The sequence below is a fragment of the Myotis yumanensis genome, unplaced genomic scaffold, assembly GCF_028538775.1.
Source record: "Myotis yumanensis isolate MYYU_CA2020_CCGP unplaced genomic scaffold, mMyoYum1.0.hap1 SCAF_5, whole genome shotgun sequence".
NCBI classification, from domain to species: domain Eukaryota; kingdom Metazoa; phylum Chordata; class Mammalia; order Chiroptera; family Vespertilionidae; genus Myotis; species Myotis yumanensis.
Window position 1 is genome coordinate 23074606 of NW_027223756.1, and position 21290 is coordinate 23095895.

Consider the following 21290-nt stretch of genomic DNA (forward strand, 5'->3'; position numbering starts at 1 on the left):
CTACTAGACTTAATAAATGAATTTGGCAATGTAGCAGGATACAAAATTAACACCCAGAAATCTATGGCCTTTTTAAATACCAATAATGAACTCATAGAAAGAGAAAAAGAAAAGAAAAGGAAAGAAAAAAAAGAAAAGAAGAGAAAAGAAATCATATTTACCATTACACCAAAAAAAGTAAGATACTGAGGAACAAATTTAACTAAGGAGGTAAAAGACCTGTACTCAGAAAACTACAGGACATTAAAAAAAAGAGATAGAGGAGGATATAATCAAATGGAAGAACCTACAATGTTCATGGATTAGTAGACTCAACATCATTAAAATATTCATACTACCTGAAGCAATCTACAGATTCAATGAAATCCCCATTAAAATACCAACAGCATATTTCAAAGATCTAGAACAAACTCTCCAAAAATTCATCTGGAATAAAAAAAGATCCTGAATGGCCACAGTAAGCCTGAGGAAGAAGAACAAAGTTGAAGGATCACAATACCAGATATCAAGCTATATTACAAAGCCACGGTTCTCAAAACTGCCTGGTACTGGCACAAGAACAGACATATAGACCAATGGAACAGAACAGAGAACCCAGAAATCAACCCAAGCCATTATGCTCAATTAATATTTGACAAAGAGGCAAGAGCATACAATATAGTCAACACAGTCTCTTTAATAAATGGTGCTGGGAAATTTGGTCAGATACATGCAAAAAATTAAAACTAGATCACCAACTTACACCATACACAAAAACAAACTCAAAATGGCTAAAGGACTTAAACCTAACATGGGAAACTATAAAAATCCTACAATACCCCATACGCAGCAAAATATCAGACATATGTAGTATCAATGTCTTTACCAATACAGTTCCTAGGGCAATGGAGACTAAGGAGAAAAATAAATAAATGGAACTACAACAAAATGAAAAGCTTCTGCACAGCAAAAGAAACCATCAACAAAACAACAAGAAAGACCACTGCATGGGAGAACATATTTGCCAATGCTATTTCACATAAGGGTTTAATCTCCAAAATTTACAGAGAACTCATGCAACTTAACAAAAGGAAGGTAAACAATCCAATCAAAAAATGGGCAAAGGACCTAAATAGACACTTTTTGAAAGAGGACATACAGAAGGCCCAGAGACATATGAAAACATGATCAAAGTCACTAATCATCTGAGAAATAAAAATCAAAACAACAATGTGATACTATCTCATACCTGTCAGAATGGCTATCATCATGAAATCAACAAATGACAAGTGCTGGCGAGGATGTGGAGAAAAAGGAACCCTTGTGCACTGCTGGTGAGAATGCAGACTGGTGCAACCACTATGGAAAGCAGTATGGAGTTTCCTCAAAAAATTAAAAATGGAAATCCCATTTGACCCAGTAATCCCAATTCTAGAATATATCCCAAGAAACCAGAAACACCAATCAGAAAGGATATGTGCGCCCTTATGTTCATAGCAGCACAATTCACCATAGCTAAGATCTGGAAACAGCCTAAGTGCCCATCAGTAGATGAATGGATTAGAAAACTGTGGTACATCTACAGGATGGAATACTATGCTGCTATAAAAAAGAAGGAACTTTTACCATTTGCAACAGCATGGATGGACCTGGAGAGCATTATGCTAAGCGAAATAAGCCAGTTGGAGAAAGATAAATATCACATGATCTCACTCACATGTGGAATATAATGATCAACATAAACTGATGAACAAAAATAGATTCAGAGACAAATGGCAGGGGAGGGGGGCTTTGAGATCAACCAAAGGACTTGTATGCACGCATATTAGTATAATCAATGGACACAGACAATGGGGTGGAGGGGGCTTGTCCTCGGGTATGGGATGAAGGGGGTTCAGGGGGGTCTATTGGGGAAAAAGGAGACATATGTAATACTTTAAACAATTAAAAAATATATATATTATTAAAATTAATTTTACCCTTTTGGTTTACAGCTATGAGAAAATTTGAAATGATATATGTGACTCATAATTCTATTGGACAGTGCTACTTTAGAGATATACATACATTGGGAACTCTCATTTCCTATCTTCTCCCAGAATATGCAACCAAGGCCCTGATATAGACATTCATTGTCAAGAGGCAACAAGATTAGATGTGAAAAATTACTGGTTTGTGTCATTGACTGAGGCCTATTCACTGAGAGGTAATTATACTATTCACAGAAATAGAGATGTCAGATAGGGGAGCTGGTAAAGGTGAGGTTGATTCACAGTTGGTTGACTTTATATAGCTGCTGGCTGCCTGGGAGCCCATACCTCCCCACCTCTGTTTCCAACTGTGACAACAACTTGAATCAGAAAAAAAGTGAGCAATTTCTATTCACCAATGGGCTTAGCCAGACAAAAGGGTAGAGTTTATTCAACTTCTGTAAAAAACAATTTCCTATTTGTCAGTGGCAAAGAAATCCCGAAAAGGGTGTTCTGCTGGGTTTACTTTTATTGAACAAGTAATTGGACAGACAGCATTGTGATCAGGGGTCTGCAGAGCACAGACTGGGTGGGGATGTCTCTGTGCCCTCTGATCGCAGAATCTAGGAGGAAAGAGATGGAGAAGACTGGAAGTCAGTGAGTCCATTCCCCCAACAGTCTCTATTGTTTTCTACAGTAAATAAGACGAGCTCTGAAGAATTCTTTGTATATACAGATGGTGAAGGTAGGCAATTCAGAATCAAGATATAAATGGTCCCTCATGGCTTTCACCAATCCTCACATCATTTGACCTAGAAGAGAAGATGGGGAGGTTAAATGGAAGAAATTCAGAGATGTTGTAGAAATGAGGATTGTACATTTATAGCTGTACCATAATCAAAGAAATCCATAGATTCCTGCACTCTCAAGGACTCACAATTTAAAATCACTTTCACATTTTATTCAATTGACTCAATGAGCCTTTATTGAGCACCTAGTACAAACTACCTGTTGAGGTGGATGCAGAAATAGTCTACTCTCTATTACATGTGACCCTCATGCAAAGAGATAGGTGCTATTAACATTTTTCACAGAGGAGGAAACTGAGCTTCAGAGAAGTTTAGTGACTTCCTAAAGTCACACATTTGGTCAGAAGTTAAATCCAATTCCTCTAACACTAATGGTTTACTCACTGTTTGTCTTAGGCCATGAGAATCAATTAACCAGCTAATCTTCCTTGTCTGATGCATCCAATATTCATATGCTCTTTAAATCAACATTTAAAACATTAAATCAACACACATTTTTTAAAAAGGGGTCAAGTGCCTCAGGGAATCTTCCATATAACTATACATTACCACCTAGAGCCCTAGTAGCACTATCATTCCAAACTCAAACCTCCATTTAAACTTTCACATTGAAATTAAAATTGTGAGACTTCCTTTGGTTTGAAAATCTCAAGCTATGGTCTTGCTAAATCCTTGAAAATCTTTGTCATTAAATTGAAACGCATTGCTTATTCACCACAGAAAATAGTATTGGTATTTTCCTTAACATAGTAATTTCCTTCCAAAGTAGCTAATTTTTATTTAATTGAGATAATGCCTTCTCCAGATTCCCAGGTGCTTAGAATCTCCTGAACTTAAAGGATGGTGGCAGAACATAAGAAGTAAAGTTAGAATATCTACATTGGACTCAAGACATAATACTGAATAACCCTGATAAATTGCAGGATTTCATGCATGATGATTTTCTATAAAATGGGAAAGATAATGATCTCTGCCCTAATTACAGGGCCATTGTGAATGTAACTCTAAAGGGTTACATTCATGTTAGCAATTACTGTATAATAGAAAGTCCTTATTAGATAGTAAGCAAAAGTATGGGTTCCAGGAACTTCAATCTATTTTTCCAGAAAAGCCTTTTATTCCATTCTTGGGAGTCCAGGTTCTCTTAGATTATCTTCTACCCAGGAACAATGGTCAGGCAATAGGTTCCAACTTCTTGGATATGAATCCAGAGTAGTTATCAGAGCAATGCTGAGCCATGACCCACCCATACCACCTTGGTGATTCCAAAATCACAGCACTGAATCATAGAGGGAACTGAAATCACACCCAGGACACCTTTTGTTCTAATGACTTGATCCATCAGCTAACATCATAAATAATTCCTGTCATTAATAATGCCTGATATATACCTCTGGTGGAAAGAATACACCCAAAAATGAAAGGAAGGAACTCCCTTACAAACCTTTTGTGCTTAGCCTGGCAAGATTCTTCATTATTTGAACAAATACATCTTATCGTATGCTCCTATGGCAATTTCCCCCTAAAGCAGTTTTTGTCAAGTTGTTTAAATGAGAAGGTGTGCCTAAGGTGTAGCCTATAAAATTTATATAAAGATTATTTCTCCCTTCCTGTTCTAGAATATATGTGACCAGGTGTGTTTGTGAGATTGGGGGACAGTATGTCCGTCAATAAAATGAGGGGCAAGTCACTAAGAGTTTATATGTAACAAGAGAGCCAACACAATATGGGGAGTGGAGCAAAAATTAAAACCCTCTCTTTATAGACATGTAAAGACCCAGAGTAGACAGATGACTTTCTCAAGCCCAAATAAGAAATTAAAATGTCCTGATTTCAGCCCATGCTCCACCTATTCTACCTGCCTTCCAGCTGTTAGTATGAAAGCAGAAACAGCTTATAGCTCCTGTTTTTCCAGTTTCCCATATCAAGCATCACTGAGTAGTTCTTTTGAGTATGGTCTCATGTAGTGTTACTTAAGATTCTCAAATGTGGCAGAACAGTTTCCAACTCCATATTGCCAAAGCTGGCTATGGAAGGAAGTAAAATAACAATGTGGATAAAAATAAATAATTATTTATTCATTAAATATTGTTTATTTTAATTAAATTTTTTGTGAATATCAAATATAAATCTATTAAGAGAGAATTCACTAAAGTGATTAAAAATAAGCACGGCGCCAGGGTATGTTTCTCTAAATTCATACTTTGGTCTCTTAGGAATAATAATAATAGTGATAATAACAATAAATGCCATGAATTTGTAGACACTGTGCCAAATGCTTAAAAGTCAGCACTTCTTGAATACTTTTAGTAACTCAGTAAGATTTTTCGTTTCAATCAGTGATTTTAACCTTTTTCATCTCCTGGCACACATAAACTAATTAGTAAAATTCTGCAGCATACTAAAATATATATCTTCTGCTAATCTGACAAAAATTTAGGTATAATTTTGATTCTTTCACACCGGATGGCCATTGTGGTGTTGGCTGTTGTCATTTTTTGATTTGACAATCTAAAGGAAAAGAGGTCAGTGCCCTTGAATACATAGTCAGGTGTTGCATGTTTTAAAAATTCTTCTGCCACAGTAGTTGAAAATTGCTGGTTTAAATATTTATGTGATTTGCAAGAGGTCTCATATATGAAGACCATCAAAAACTGAAATTTGAGTCCATATTTATCTGGTAACAAAAAAAAATTTATCTTATTTGAATATTCTCAGTTCCCCTTCCCCCAAGTTACATATCATCTTGCTAAAGGAAGAGACTCCTCAAATGAAAGCACCAGGGAGAATGTCAAACTCAATAATGTGTGTCAAAACATCCTTATAAGACTTTAAATGAAAAGGTCAACTTTTCATTAGGGAAGATCATTTAATACAATGTAAAATGCAAGGATAGGGGGGTTACAGAGAAATGGTTTAAATCCAGTTCTGTTGCTATCTGACCTCTTTTGGTCTCTGTCTCATTTTTTATTGTAGACCACATAAAAGAAAACCTACTCTGTGAAACTGTTGTTAGGAACATCACTACTAAAAAAATCTATTAAGGATCCCCAGGAAACATTTTTAAATGTTAACTACTACATTATTATTCCCACATATTTCAGCAATTACTTAATTATCTTCATCAACTGGCTCTAAAAACCGCAATCACGGATGCCAATGTACTTACAGATGCTGGCACGCTGAGAGGTGTTGTTTTTGGGGTGCTATTCTCACACGGCCCTTCGCTGCGTATGCGTGTATTAGTTTGGCGTATTCTAAAACAACAGAGTAATTTTCAGAGATGGGGAAAGGAAAACAACAAGGATTAATGTGGGTGATATTTGAGCATCAAACCCAAACTGAAATCAGGGGCAGGTCCTGGGATCTGCATTCAGCTCTTTTCTAGTAGGCATCATCACGTTTAGTCTCTCTCTTCTCACTTAGCTCCAGCTTTTTTTTCCCAACCCCTGGATCTATTCTGTCACATTTCAATCACAATATACTCAGAGTTGTTGAATTTTAGAAATACACTTAGAGATCATTTAGTCCAAAAGCCATTATTTTACAGATGGGGAAATGGGATCCCAGAGAGAAATTAGACTTTATTGAATACTGATAATGTGACTTGGGGATTATAAAATATATTTCATATAAATGTATTTATATAAACATATAAAATAGATAGAGGATGTAGATATATAAATATATTTTATAAAGTATAACAAGACTTAATCATATAGTCGGTATTTTAGAATTAGAAAGACTTAAAGGATATGACTTTTAAGGCCTCTTAAGAAATATTACATATCAAATATCTACTGGTGATGAGAAATTTACTGTCTAACAAGACAGTTCATTTTGTCTTTGGGCATTCTCAGGTTGAAACTGCTTCCCTCTAGATTACTCTAAGACAACAGAAACCAATACTGTTTTGTTTTGCCTGGGATAGCCTAAATTTTCTCTTCATAATATATACTCCCAGTTTCTATTATCTTTAGCTAAACAATCCTTCCTGAAACATGCTTTTATTAATATTTTTATCATTGGGATTTCTCACTATAAAGTTCCTTGAAATAGAAATCCACTTGTTATGGATTTATATAGTTAATAGAATGTTTGAAGAACATTGGCTACATTTACAGTAAGGAGAAATTGAAGAATTTCTGGGCTAAAGATAAGGCATTATATAGTAACAAATTCCTGAATGGTTGTATTCATCCCTTAAACAGAGATTCCTTAATTCTTAAAACTCTGTAAGACCCATGGATGGACTTCAAGAGATCAACATGTCCATAGATGATATGCATAAAAATGGTTAATGTCACATCATTTTCTTTTCTCTTCTGAAAAGTGCTAACTCTCTTCATATTATCAAAGGAATTTTTGACCTCCAATTTTTAAAGGAAGTACTGCCTGGCATATAACAGCAGTGTAGCAGAAAGAAAACTGTATTATCCCCAAAGCAACAAGGTTAAAATCCTGTCTGATCTGCTTCCTAGCTATGTGACTTTAAACAAATTACCTGTACTCTCTGAGCTTCAGATTCACGCTCTGTACAATGAAGCTATCACCACTCCATGAGAGGTAGTGAGGATTCAGAGAGGGGTGAATGTGAAAGTGCCTAGTCTGCAGATGTGAGATCATATAAAGCTTTTATATTCAGATTTTATTCTAAGTATATGAAGTGTAGAGTAGATTTTTCTTTTATGAGTTATCTGACTTAAAAGAACATAAATGTAATTTCAAATATTTCTCTATAATTGAAAAGCAGGATATCGGGCCCATCCTCCTATTCTGGACCTTGCTTATAGTGTCCTGAGAAGGACAGAATACCCATAGATTGTCATGTAAATCTGGAAAAGTGAGGGGGAAAAGTTAACATTTATCACCAGGCTCTCATTTAAAGCTAGTCAAATGGAGGCTGGGAAAAGGTTAGGAATATGGATAGAGGTGAGGGTCAGATAGCAATTGAGCAGAAAAACAATAACAAAGCTACCTCCGATATATGCAGTCTTAAAACAAATCCTTTGTATTTAATTTAAAATAATAATTCTTTGCAATAGCCCTGTAAAGTCAGTTGACTCAAAGAACTGTTTCCGCTTCTCCAATGAAGCAGCTGAACCTCATAATGATGAGCTAATAGGCCCACAGGTGCACAGATAGTTACAAATCTTGAAAGCCAAAGCCGACAGCAGGTCTGCCATTTGCTCCAGTGAGCTTTCTTTTGCATGATAACACTTCCTGCTCCAAGAAGGAGATTTAGGAAGGATAGGAAATCTGTGAATATCAGGTAGTCATAAGGCCCATTAGTGATTATAGGCTGGGCTAACTCTGCACTTGATCTTAGCCAAAAGGCCGAGAAGCGATAAGGGCTAACTTTGTTTAGCAATAATTTTCAACTTTTTCTCTTAGACAAAGGATGGGTGACTCCTGTAAGTATACACGAGCTTATAGAGATTTTCTCTAATTGTTGTAACCCTACCATTTTTTTCCTTTCTCTTTCACTCAGTAAAATATATAACCAATTTCAATAAAGGGATAATATCAATTCTCCTTTATTTTAGATGATGATCACAAAATGTGATTTGAACTGCAATGATTAGTCATCTGGTTGCAGCACACCTCAAATTGCTATCCATTCACTGCCGTGGGAAACACTATAGACAAGAGCTTCTAGACTAGAAGATATGATGGTGAGACTTGTATACTTACAGGTTTTCATGACAGAGCATGCATGGATTGTTGTATGTCTGGCCATCATCACCACAGACAGGCTGTAAATTCTTTGGGCAAAGGTAACCCATCTTGGGCAATACTCTATAGTGTTTGCACATCTCAGAATCCTGAACAAGCAAAACATAAATCAGATTTGCTTTGCTCCATGGCACGCAAGAGGGATGAGCTTGGGAAAGTCCCCTTGATTTCCTCCATCACATTTGAATACATGACTAGTAAAGAAGCTGTCACATACGTCAAACAACTCACATTATTTATTTCGTACCATTATCACATAAATTTAACCTCCCGGATTTGGCTTCTTTAGACTAGGGAGGATAAGTAGCTAAATCAAGACATAAGGAAGAACAAAGCTACAAGAAAGCCAAAACTCTACATGATATTGGGCACAAATAAATGAGACATATCCATAGTAAGGATTCTCGGATGGTAATCATGCAAAAAATAATATTATTTTATCTTAAATGAAGGCACTGGTTATATACAATCTAGGAAGGAAAATACTGATCAGAGGCAAATACTAGTTAATTGCATGGGCTATTGAGTCCCAGCTCTGCCACTAAACTGGAGGAAAGGTTTACCTCACTTCTCTGAGCCTTCGTTTCTCATCTGAACAGCATGAATAATAATAGCTCTTGTCTCATATTGGTGTTTTAGGGGATCAAATCTGATAATGCATTTAAATGCATGCATAACACAGTGTTTGGCACACAATAAGGGCTCAGTATATGATAATTGTTAGTATATCTCCCAAAGTTAAAGATATATCTTTCATGTAGAAGAGGGAACATATTTGTTCTTTGTAGTCTTTTAGAAGTGTGATTTCAATAATAACTTTATTAATTCAAGAAAATAGGACCAAAAGAAAAATCAAACTTAAAAATAGAATTATAGAAGACTTAAATATGACTGTGTCAGTAATTACATTAAATAATAGTAAGAATAAACACTCCAGTTAAAGATTATCATACTGGGAAAACAAAAAGACTCAACTATATAATATTTATAAGAAGTATAAATATATTATATTAAATAAATATTTCTATTTCAACCAATAGGTAAAATTAAAAGGATGGAAAATATATAAACGCAAACATTCATTATACAAAAGCTAGATAGATATCTATATTAGTGTCACATAAGTAGAATTTAGGATAAAAAGTATTAGCAAAGATAAAGAAGATAATTTCTAATGATAAAATAATAGTGTCATTAATAACAATCCCAAATATGCATGTACCTAAAATATAGTTTCAAAATATATATGGTAAAAATTGTCTAAAAGTAGAAATAGGTAACTTTATAAACATAAAAGGAAATATTAATATACTTCTTTCAGTAATTGATAGCATAGCCAAAAAGAAATAAGATATATAGAATATTTGAAAAACAAAATTACCCAGTTTAACTTAAGTGATATTCATAGATATCTATATCCAACAACTACAGACTACACATTCTTTTCAAGTACATATGAAATTATTATCAAATAAACCTTTTACTGGGCTGTTAAACAAGTGTAAATACATTTCAAAGAAATTAAAGTCATAAAATATAAGTTTATGATCACAGTGGGACAATACTGATAATAAATGTGACAGTGATAAGGTCTCTAGGTAATCAGAAAGTAAATAACACGCTTTTATATAACTTATGACTCAAAGTAATCAGACTATAGAAATGCTGTGAAGTGAATGATAATGAAAGTATAGACTAACAAGTCTTAACAGTTCTTGCATTGAGTTAAGGGAAAGTTATAAGTCCTATTTTTCTTGAATTAATAAAGTCATTATTGAAATCACAAGTGACAAAATGGGCAAAAGGACTGGAGGCTGTACTGAATCAGCCCTTCCCGGCCTTTCTATGGAAATGAGATCTACAGGGGGCCAGTGGCAACACCCCCCCCCCACTAATATGCAAATTAAATTAATAAGTAGCTTTCCTGAAAGAGTCATTCTTACCAGAGAAGATTTGGGGGAATCTGGGCTGTTTTCTTCACAGGAAGATCTAGGTTGGGATGGCCTTTCTTGAAGTCTTGCCCTTTCCAAAGCTTCTTTTTGACTAAAAAAGAAAATAAAAAGTTATTTAAAGATATGTCTACAAAAATTAGCTCCTATAACTTCCAGTGGGAAGTTAAGCAATTCTAATAAAATAGGATGAAACCATAGAATATTCTGTTCAAAGCACAGAACATAGAGAGTGACCAGGGTGACATGTTAAGGAAAGTACAGCAGGGCTCTGGGTTAGAGCTCTTATCACGTAATAGATGTGTGACCTTAGACACGTTGCTTAAATTCCTTGAGCTTAGATTTTCTAGAACATAAAAAAAGGTAGTATTGGTAATTCCTTCCTCAAAAAAAAAATTCTACAAAGAGCTAAATGAATACTGATGATGATGATGGTGATAATTGTAATCATTGTTATCATTATCTATCACACACATTGGTCCCCAAATATGGTTGTCCATCATAACTTAGAAACCCTTTCTCAAAAACAAATTCCGTAGCCTTAGAGATTGACTTTATATATTTGGAGGCATAAATATATATTTATATATATATTTCTCTTTTGAGTCTGATCTAATTTGGAACAAAACTCTGAAATAATTTCTTGTAATTATGATCCTGAGAGATGAAAAAAACTTTGACAGCTAGTAAATATAATGGTTAGATCTTACATCTGGATTTCCTGTCTCCAAATCCAAGCATTCTTCCTCCTATATCAGGTGTTGTCAAATTAAGGATCTTGAATCTAAAAACGTAGTTTAAGGACCTCAAGGTTCATGAGCCCATATTTATTTAAACAGCAGTTTCTACAAATACAGCTCCTCCACATGCTGAAGGGCTCAGAGGGTACCCTTACTCACAAGACAGTTCTGCACATGTAGCACTTGTTCTTATACAACTTTCCATCAGCACCACGCACAGGGTCATTCTCCCGAGTGCAAAGGAGCTCGTCATTCCTTAGGTACCCCCGGAAGTTAGCACACTCGTCCTGGAAAATGAGAAAGAAGTGAACGTGGCTGTTTCCCTTTGGTTTGGTGGTTTTCTCACACCGGGTTTGAGGAGGTCCTCTCTTGGCTCTGGGCTCAGACTCACTGCACTTATCCTGGCAATGGAGGCCAAGGAATGCCCAGACTTTCCATTCTCTGTTCCTTTCTGAACCTCTTTGCACTGGTCCTGCAAATGCAAGGAAACATAAAACAATGCTTGATAGACCTTCTGGTCTCTCATGTCCTCTCCTTCCATCCTTCCTTTCCCCTATTTTCCACATGAGGTGTACCCTTGGCCAAAGGACATTCTCATAGGAATTTAATTCTACAAATGGGATTGGTTATCACTGTTAAAGGGCTGAATGGCGATGTCTTCTTCGGAGTCTTGAAAAGCAAACAAGAAAAGGCAGCATCATGCATGCACGCTATTGATTTGTTGATGCTGAGAAAATCATCTGGAGAAAACAGAAAAAAGAAATCAAGGACAAAGGGGGAGGTTTTGCGATTAGATAGTATTACCTGCGCTGTTAAATCAATGTCAGCAAGCCACCTGAAGCCTCCTTTCACATTTAGTGTCAGAGGTAAGCATGCAGGGAAGGAGGAAAAGGATTTCACCCTTTATTTTTCAACCCACATTTCTCCCAAGAGACAAGACTAAAGTAATGACACACTGTAGGAGAATTCTCTACAAAACTGAGAAAAACATGAAACCTCAGAGCCAGAAAAAAAAAAATCTTATTATGCCCAAAGTGACAATATGGGCAAAATCAACTTTCTTTGAGGTAAAACATTAGCATCTTCATTATCCCAACACCGGAGTAGAATTCAAGATCTGAGGATGAAAAGTAAAATAGTTTTCTTCATATTTTTTAAAGAAATAACCTTTTTATCATTTGTAGTTTTGTTGTGTGATTTTTCTTCATCATTCTTTTTTCTGTCACTGGCTTCTCGGTCACTGCAGAATAAAAAAGGATAGGGTAGTTTTTCAAGGATTATTATTGAATTTTTTGAACCAAGTATTTCTCCAGTTCTAAACATTAACAAACCTAAGAGTTTTCTCATGTTTCAAAAATATCTAAAATAGTTTTGTTTGTTTGTTTGTTTTTTACTAATGAGTTCTGCTTATTGGAATTTTCACAATTTATGGCAATGCTTTCAACTTTCCTCAATCCAATTACTATGCTGTCAGAATCACATGATCCTCTTAGGCCATTACTCTTTTCCCCTAGTAGAATCTATTTATGGGTTTCATATAGAGAGTTGCTTCATTTCTCCTTTTTACTTTTCTAATTAAAGCACAACTAAACTCTCCAGTATTAATTGTTCATTATATAGTTTTAGTGCTTAAAGTTTATAAACATGTTTAATATTATCTCCTCAAATGCCTATAAAAACTGCATTGGGAAATTATTGTTCCCTTCACATACAGGAGGAGCTGAGGCTCTGTAAAGTGAATTGGCCTGTCCCACGTTACTTAGCTGATACGCTTCCTCTTTGAAAGCCAATAATTTGGGCACAATCCACTAGCTCTCCCTCCTATCCCACAGGCTCCAGGTATAATTACGCTGCTCAACATCAAAATGAATGTCTTGTGAAAGTGCTCTGCAAACTTATTGTCTTCTTCTCAAGTGAGGAGCTGTTATATTTGTCACATGTGATTCTAAGTGCCTAAAGTTTTAACTTAGGAACTGGTTGGGTTTCTTTGGCTATCAGGCACAACACATCAAACTGATCAATAAACCTCCTCACGTACAAGATGCTCTGACACATTGCACACTTGTTGACGTGCATCTTCCCATTTGGACCTCGGACGGGGTCGTTTTCTCTGGTGCAGATGAGCTTTCCATCTCTTAACATGCTCCGGAATTCATGGCACTGGTCCTGCCAAAAGGAGCAGAGCAAGATGTTAATAGTCTGGTCTGAAGAACTGAAAACAGAATTGGTTGGTAAGGTCTAAACTCAAAACACTTGAGGGAGGAAAATATCTAGAGAAAATGAAATGTTAGAAATGGAACATGTTTTAAAGGCACTTTCTTCAATATATGCGCAGGAAGTTAGGGTCCTCTCCACAACATCCCTCTCAAATAACTGACTTTCCTCAATGGAATTTGCCTTCTAAAGCAGCCCATACCATTTTTATGCAGTTTTCTATTAGGCTGAGCCCAAAACCTGTCTCTCTACAACTGTACCCGTTACTTCACACAGAAAAAATAACCCCAAAATGAACTAAAAGATGCTCTTTGGGCAAAACATACTAAGATATAAACTTTTAGCTTTGTTCCTCAATAACAAAAAATTTAATCAAATCTGCATTATATTCCAGGTACTTTGTTGGGTGCTCTGATGGATTTCCTTTAGTTGTCATAAAAACCCTACACAATAAACGGCATTATTCCCATTTTACAGATGAGAAAAGTAAGGCTTGGAGAGAAAAAGTAACTAAAGTCAATGCTGGATTTGTGATAAAAAATTTGCTCACAACCACACTGTTTTCCTTTTCTCCACTGCTTTTACCTGGCAGAAAATGAAACTCCTATATGTCTGTGAGAAGATGAAACTATTTTGTTCCTAAAAAGAAACCAATGGAACTGGGTCCACAGGATCTTGCCTCTGTTGAAACATCTATAGAAGTTTTGGACATCAATAGAGGTTTTTCTTGAACTTCTGTTAAGCGCAAAGAGCCAAAGTAGATATATGGAAAGATTACCTTACAAATACTGCTAGTAATTTAGATTACAGTTATCTTTCTTTCTTTAAATTGTGATGTCCATAGACAACTCTAGACCTGCCTTTGCTGAGCATTTAAAATTTTTTCTGGAATTCAATATCTGATTAACATATTAAATGCTTCACAGCTATCATTTTTAAAAGCTACTAGAATGATTTCCCTTTCCAAGTGCCCAGCATACCAATACATACATATTTATGATAGCATTCACCTTCTGTATTGCAACCTTTGCTTTATGGGTGCAATGTCTGGATCTTCCATTTATTATCTGTCTGTAGTTACCGTCTCTGAGTTTTTCTGAACTGTAAAACTGGAAAAATACCAGCCACTACATAGATTTGGGGATGGTTTAAACATGATAATGCAAATGCTTTGTAAAGCTTATTTCACTTTGCTTATTCCACAGCTCCCTTTTTGCCACACACACACACACACACACACACACAATATCTGGACATTTTCTATATATACATACAGAGGAAGAATTTTTTGTTTGCCATTCTTAAAATAGATAATAAATAATTGAAAAAAAATTAACCAGGATTACAAGTAGAATAAATGGCCAGTAGATACCATCGAAGTTGTACAATAAAGCCTTTTCGCAAAACCATTCATTTACCAAAATGCATTGCAGATATCCCCAACATATTTTTAAAATGATAACTACTATTAAGTTTCATTTTGTTTAGTCAGTATAGACAATGAAAAGTTGCCTCATTAATGGGAAAACCTTAATGGGGAAATTTCACTCTTCTAATTGGAGCTCATAAATGGGTTAGCAGAGAGTGAGCTGTGTCATATATTATGTAGGTGTTGTAAAGCATTGACATCTTGTGTTAAAGTACAAAACTGAACACAAGATGGCACTGTAATGCCAAGTCAAGAATTTATCATCATGAGCTCCAATGATACATGCTTTCTTATTTGTAACTTGGGTATCTATTTGCTTGGTTATTTTGTTTTTGTTTTAAATCTTCAGAAAAGAAATTCACTTGAAAGCAACAATAGTTTGACAACTGTCACTGGCCCGACAGATTGCCGTACTTGCATCAGAGGTGCTCTTAGGGCATTGATGAGCATGCTATTTCTTTGCACGGACATGACCATGTCTTTCTTGTTTACCATTATTATAGTTACTAGAGGCCTGGTGCACAAAAATTTGTGCACTCGGGCGGGGAAAGAGGGGTTCCCTCAGCCCGGCCTGTGCCCTCTCGCAGTCTGGGACCCCTCGGGAGATAACGACCTGCTGGCTTAGGCCTGCTCCCGGGTGGCAGAGGGCAGGCCCGATCCTTAGGTGCAGCCCCTGGTCGGGCTCAGGGCAGGGCTGATTGGGGAGTTGGGGCACTGCCCCCTGTCATGCACAGAGCAAGGCGGATCAGGAGGTTGCGATGCCATCCTCAGTCACGCTCAGGGTAGGGCTGATTGGGGGGTTGGGGCACCGCCCCCTATCACACTCAAGGCAGGGTCGATGGGGAGGTTGTGGCGCCACCCCCTGTCACGCACAGAGCAGGGCCCATCAGGGGGATTGGGGCTCCGTACCCTGCAGGGCCAATCAGGGGGTTGGGGCGCTGCCCCCTGTCACACACAGAGTAGGGCCCATTAGGGGGGTTGGGGTTCCGTATCCTGTCACGCACAGAGCAGGGCCCATCAGGGGGTTGGGGAGCTCCCCCCTGTCATACACAGAGCAGGGCTGATCAGAGGGTTGAGGAGCTCCCCCCTGTCACTCACAGAGTAGGGCCAATAGGGGAGTTAGGGCACCGCCCCCTGTCACACACACAGCAGGGTGGATCAGGGGGTTAGGGCGCCGCCCTCTATCACCCACAGAGCAGGGCCGATCAGGGGGTTGTGGCGCCGCCACTCTCACACTCAGGGCAGGGCCGATGGGGAGGTTATGGCTCTACCCTGTCACACACAGAGCAGGGCCTGTGGGGAGGGGTTTGGGGCGCCGCACCCTGTCACACACAGAGCCATAGGGTGATCAGCCGGTTTGGGCGCTGCCCCCTGTCACGCTGATCCGATGCCAGGAGGCCTTGTGGCTCTGCTGATCCAGGTGCTGGGAGGCATATTACCCTTTTACTATATAGGATAGAGGCCTGGGGGCCAGCTGGGGTGCCGGCTGGGGTCCCCACTGTAGTGCCTGGCCAGCCTGGATGAGGTGATGATGGCTGTTTGCAGCTGGTCACACACCCTTCAGGGTGGGGGTCCCTACTGGGGTGCCTGGCCAATCTGGGTGAGGAGCTGAGGGCTGCTTTCAGGTTGGCAGTTGACTGAAGCTCCCAACTGCTCCTTTCTTTCTTTTTTTTTTTAATTCTGGGCCAGCTTTAGCTCTGGCTCTAGCTCTGAGGCTTCCGCTGCTGAAAGCAGGTATCTTGTTTGTTTGCGTTCTATAATTGAAACAATGTATAACTCCAGCTCTGAGATCCCGGCCGGCTGAAAGCTGGTTTCTGGGGTTTTGTTTAGCTTCTATATTTGTTACAATGTTTCTTAGAGTTGCAGCTCAGAGGCCGGCAAGTCAGGCAGGGAACGTTGGAGTCTGCAGTCACTGGAGCAAGCAAGCCTCATGTTCGCTTCCAGCTGCCTGGCTGCCGGCCGCCATCTTGGCTGACAGTTAATTTGCATAAGGATATGCTGATTAGCCAATGGGAAGGGTAGCGATTGTACGCTAATTACCATGTTTCTCTTTTATTAGTGTAGATAATGACTACAACAGAGTAAGACATTTCACAAATATTTGTTGGATAAATTAACCATACAAACAACCATCCAGATTTAAGTATTAACATATATTACCTCTTTTTCATTGCTCCTTTCTGACGTGTTTTGCCTGTCATTGTCTTCTTTCTTTTTTCTTTCAGCTGCTTCCCTTTCCCTAGAAGAAAAGAATGGAAAGAAACATTTCAACCAAAGTGAACAACCACCTCATTAATTACTATATCTGTCTTTAAAAATGTGTCATTTTCTCAAATTGATGAGAAATGATCATTATATTTTAAGACTCACAATTAAAGGCCCATTTTTTAACTTAAATTCTTTATTGTTTTAAGTATTTCATAAGTCTCCTTTTCCCTCATTGACCTCTCCCCAGCCACCCCCATCCCCAGCAAATGCTCTCATCCTCTCTCCTCATCTGTCTGTGTCCATTGGTTGTGCTCATATCCATACAAGTCCTTTGGTTGATCTCTTACCCCCTTCCTTCTCACCTCCCCCACCCCCATCTTCCCTCATAGGTAGAACAGTCTGTTTGATGCTTCCATTACTCTGGTTCTATTTCAAAGGCCCATTTAAAAAAAAAATACTCACAGTTTTTCCTTACACATTGCACACTTATTGCCATGTGTCTTGCCATTTGAATCACGGACAGGATCACTTTCTCGGGTGCAGAGAAGTTGTCCATTTTTCATTTGGCCTCTAAATTCATCACAGGGATCCTGAAAAGAAGGGAAGACTACATTAGGAATGACTGTTTTCATACAGTATTTGATTGGGCTTTGAAATCTGAAGATTTGGGTGGCTCTCTCTATGGAGCATGCCCATGTCTTTCCCTTCCCCTCAGGCATGTTTTCCTTGTTTCTCTCTTTCTCCTAAGTTCCAATGGCCTTTCTTTTGCCTCTGGAACTTTTTCCCTGAGCCCATGCAGCTCTGCTGGCTCACTTCTTCCATGGCTCACTTCTCTTACCTCTATGACTTTCTAAATAAACTCTTGCTTGTATTTGGGAGGAGGAGGGGGAGGAGGAAGGGGAGGAGGAGGAGGAGGAGGAAGAGGAGGAGGAGGAGGAGGAGGAGGAGGAGGAGGAGAAGAAGAAGAAGAAGAAGAAGAAGAAGAAGAAGAAGAAGAAGAAGAAGAAGAAGAACTGAAGATTTTGACTCAAAATTTTACTAGGCTATTGAGAGAATTAAATAAACTACTATGTATAAAAGTGCTTTGTAAAGGATAAGACTGAAAGATTTCCATTTGATGTTAAATTTCCACACTGACCAAGTTGCCAGTGATATTTACATTAATGATGGCTTCTGATCTAAGGGCAAGATCTAGGTTGGCAACAATGACACCTTCTTTCCATATTTTTGATAGTCAAATGTTGACTTACAGAAAGACCATTCTTGCCAAAACCAAGTAAATAACTCACCTTTCCTGATGCTGATTCAGTCCCATTTGCTCTATAGCCAGAATGCGTATTTTTTCCATCTGCTTGTTTTTCCCTAGAAAAGAGTCAAGAGTCATCTTGTTAACATGTACCCAGGTTTCAAAGGCCCCTTAGAGTTTATGTATCCTAGATCTCTTCCTGAACAGAGAATGTCTCTGCATGTCCCCATCATGGACAGCCAGCTGGGTTATTAAGAAGCTTCCTTGTCTGGCTGGTATGGCTCAGTAGTTGAGCGTTGACCCATGAACCAAGAGGTCCCCAGTTCGATTCCCAGTTATGGCACATGCCCAACTTGCAGGCTCCATCCATCCCCAGTAGGGGGTGCGCAGGAGGCAGCTGATTGATGTTTCTCTCTCATCGATGTCTTTATCTCTCTATCCCTCTGCCATCCTCTCTCTGTAACATCAATAAAAACATTTTTAAAAAAGCTTCTTCATCACAGGTAGATATTCTAGGTAGATCAACTCAAGTAATTTTAAAGTCTCCTTTATTTATGTCCAAATATATCTCCCTATAATTTCCATCCTTTAGTCTTATTTCACATTTTCAGGACAACACAGAATAAGCCTGCTGACTCATTACATCTTTCTGATATTAACCCTTCAGATATTTAAAGCAAGTTTCAGGTCTCAAAGGCCAGCTTCCTCAGTTATTTAACCTTTTCATAAGTTGTAATTTTTAATTCCCCATTAACTCATCATTCTGCTATCTTGATTTGTAGGTCAACTTATTATAATGTTATTTTTTAAAAGTATGGAGCCCATGATAGAAGATTGAGAAATACCTTAGCATCATGTGTTTTAACCTCTTATCATTTCTTAGGGGAAGCAGGAGAAATGATATTTTGGAATTAGCAAAAAGAATAGTTTTCATGTAGGGAACTAGGCATTCATCCAGGAGGACTATGTGGTTATCTTTCAGACATGCCTGTTAATGGAAGTACTCACAGTATCTCTTTACACATGGAACACTTATTGTTGTATGTTTTGCCACTAGCATCACGTACGGGATCACTCTCCCGGGTACAGCTGAGTTTTCCATTTTTCATATTATCCTTAAACTCAGCACATTGGTCCTGAAAAGAGAAAAGAGGACAGGTCTTCTGGTTTACATGGTCTGTTGTATTGTTATTAAATTTGTTAAATAATCTGAGTAAGAAATGTTCTTGGCAACCTTTTCTTACATGGAATATAAGATCTAGGCTTGCTATCTACAGGAAAAAGTGGGCTGGGACCACCCATATCCTATGATGGTCAGTTGTCATGCCTAATTTTGCTGCTTTTACTGTTCCACACAGGAAAATACAAAGTTGGTGAAATTTAACAGCTTAGATCAAGGGTCAGCAATTACATAACCTATAGAACTAATCTGTCCTGTTGCCTATACATAATGTTTTATGTATAAAATTTGAAATATCCTCATTCATTCTAGATATTATTTATGGCTGTTCTTCCACAACAATGTCAGAGTTGAACATTGCAACGGCAACCACATAACCCACAATGCCCAAAATATTTACTATCTGGACTTTAAAAAAGTTGCTGACCTCTGTTGTAGGAAGGAAAATGAAATGCTGGGAGAAAGCATAAAGTTATGCAAAATGCCAAGGAAGATATACTTGAGCAAATTATGGAGAAGACAGACAAAGCTTCTTTATATTTCTATTACTTGAGAATGAGAACTCAGCCTTCTAAAGGAGCAAAGACAGAAAAACAAAAATGCCAACATTTGTCAAAGGCAAATATTGGGCCTCTGTCAGATCTAGAAGCAAAGAAATGGTCTTGATATCCCAAGGTTGTAAGGAGAGCAATAGGGTGGCTATAATCTTATGAAATTGTGTTCACACACTCAAGGCGAGGGCTTATAGGCAACGCCGTCATGCTGACATTTAAGAATATCTCAGGAAATATGCTAAACACTTGCCTAAATTATTTCATATTATCACTGTAAGAGTACTGCTAAGTCAGGGACACTAGAGTTCAGTGAGATGAAGTAACTGATCGAATGCTTCACAAGTCTTAAGTGAAAGGGGCAGAGTTGTGCCCCAAATCAGTGGTCGGCAAACCACAGCTCTTTGGCCCCTTGAGTGCAATTGAAACTTCGTGGCCAATGTGCAGAAGTCGGTATTTTGTGGAAGAGCCACACTCGAGGGGCCAAAGAGCCGCATGTGGCTCGCGAGCTGCAGTTTGCCGAGCCACAGTTTGCCGACCACTGCCCCAAATTATCTGATCCCAAAACCTATGCTCTTTCACCATATTATGCTGCCTTGGACGAACAGAAAATATACCTCAACAAAGTGACTGCATTCAGGGAAAGCAAGAAAAATAAAAGAAAACGAAGAGCATGTGACACTGATGGGAAACCACGTTTACACCATGTTCTCTCCTGTGATCCATATTGACATGAGGGCTAGTCTGTAGAAAGAGAAGCCAGGAGACTGGGATAAGGCCATCACATTAATTATTCCAGCCAGGTTTAAAGAGGACACAATGAGCCCTGCAGAGACTAAAAATTGCTGAGGTGCTACCCTAAAGTTTTAAGGGGACGACCCACTGTTCTTCCAAGGACATCTTCACACTCAGCACTACACACATTCACTTTGTACCACACAGCCTTTGCCATGGTCCTACTGTCAATGAGGTGAGCTCACCCTGGTTATGAAATTAGAGGAATCTCTCACCTGAGCTTTCCCTCCACCACCACCACCGTTGGAATCATGCTCTGTAGCAATTCTCTGCTTTTCTGCTTCTTTTCTCTTTCTTTCTTCATCTTCTTTCTGGCTGGAAATTAGAAAGTGGGAGACAGGGGATAACAGATTACAGAGTGGAGTGCATGCCTATGCGTTTCTCATCCTTTGGTCAAATTAGATTGGTACAGAATTCACCAGCGCTTACTGAACATCTACTATGTTGCAGGCCTTCTTTGAAAATAAAAAGATGAATTATGCAG

The 21290-nt window shown here is 38.2% G+C and overlaps 1 protein-coding gene across 2 annotated transcripts in view; it reads right to left on the reverse strand.

The window, feature by feature from the left end:
• Nucleotides 1–2460: 2460 nt before the first annotated feature.
• SPINK5 (serine peptidase inhibitor Kazal type 5) overlaps nt 2461–21290 on the reverse strand; it is a 69954-nt gene continuing 51124 nt past the window's right edge. The window contains exons 22-34 of one of the 2 annotated variants that reach the window (XM_070414654.1): nt 21022–21121; nt 19289–19416; nt 18324–18396; nt 17497–17624; nt 16987–17065; nt 13222–13349; nt 12351–12423; nt 11575–11655; nt 11343–11470; nt 10438–10537; nt 8453–8583; nt 5928–6015; nt 2461–2761 (exon numbers count right to left, since the gene is read on the reverse strand). In XM_070414654.1, coding sequence (XP_070270755.1) covers nt 2753–2761; nt 5928–6015; nt 8453–8583; nt 10438–10537; nt 11343–11470; nt 11575–11655; nt 12351–12423; nt 13222–13349; nt 16987–17065; nt 17497–17624; nt 18324–18396; nt 19289–19416; nt 21022–21121 — 1246 coding nt within the window. In that variant the 3' untranslated portion in view covers nt 2461–2752. The remainder of the gene's footprint in view (nt 2762–5927; nt 6016–8452; nt 8584–10437; nt 10538–11342; nt 11471–11574; nt 11656–12350; nt 12424–13221; nt 13350–16986; nt 17066–17496; nt 17625–18323; nt 18397–19288; nt 19417–21021; nt 21122–21290) is intronic. The other variant, XM_070414655.1, reaches the window with a different exon arrangement.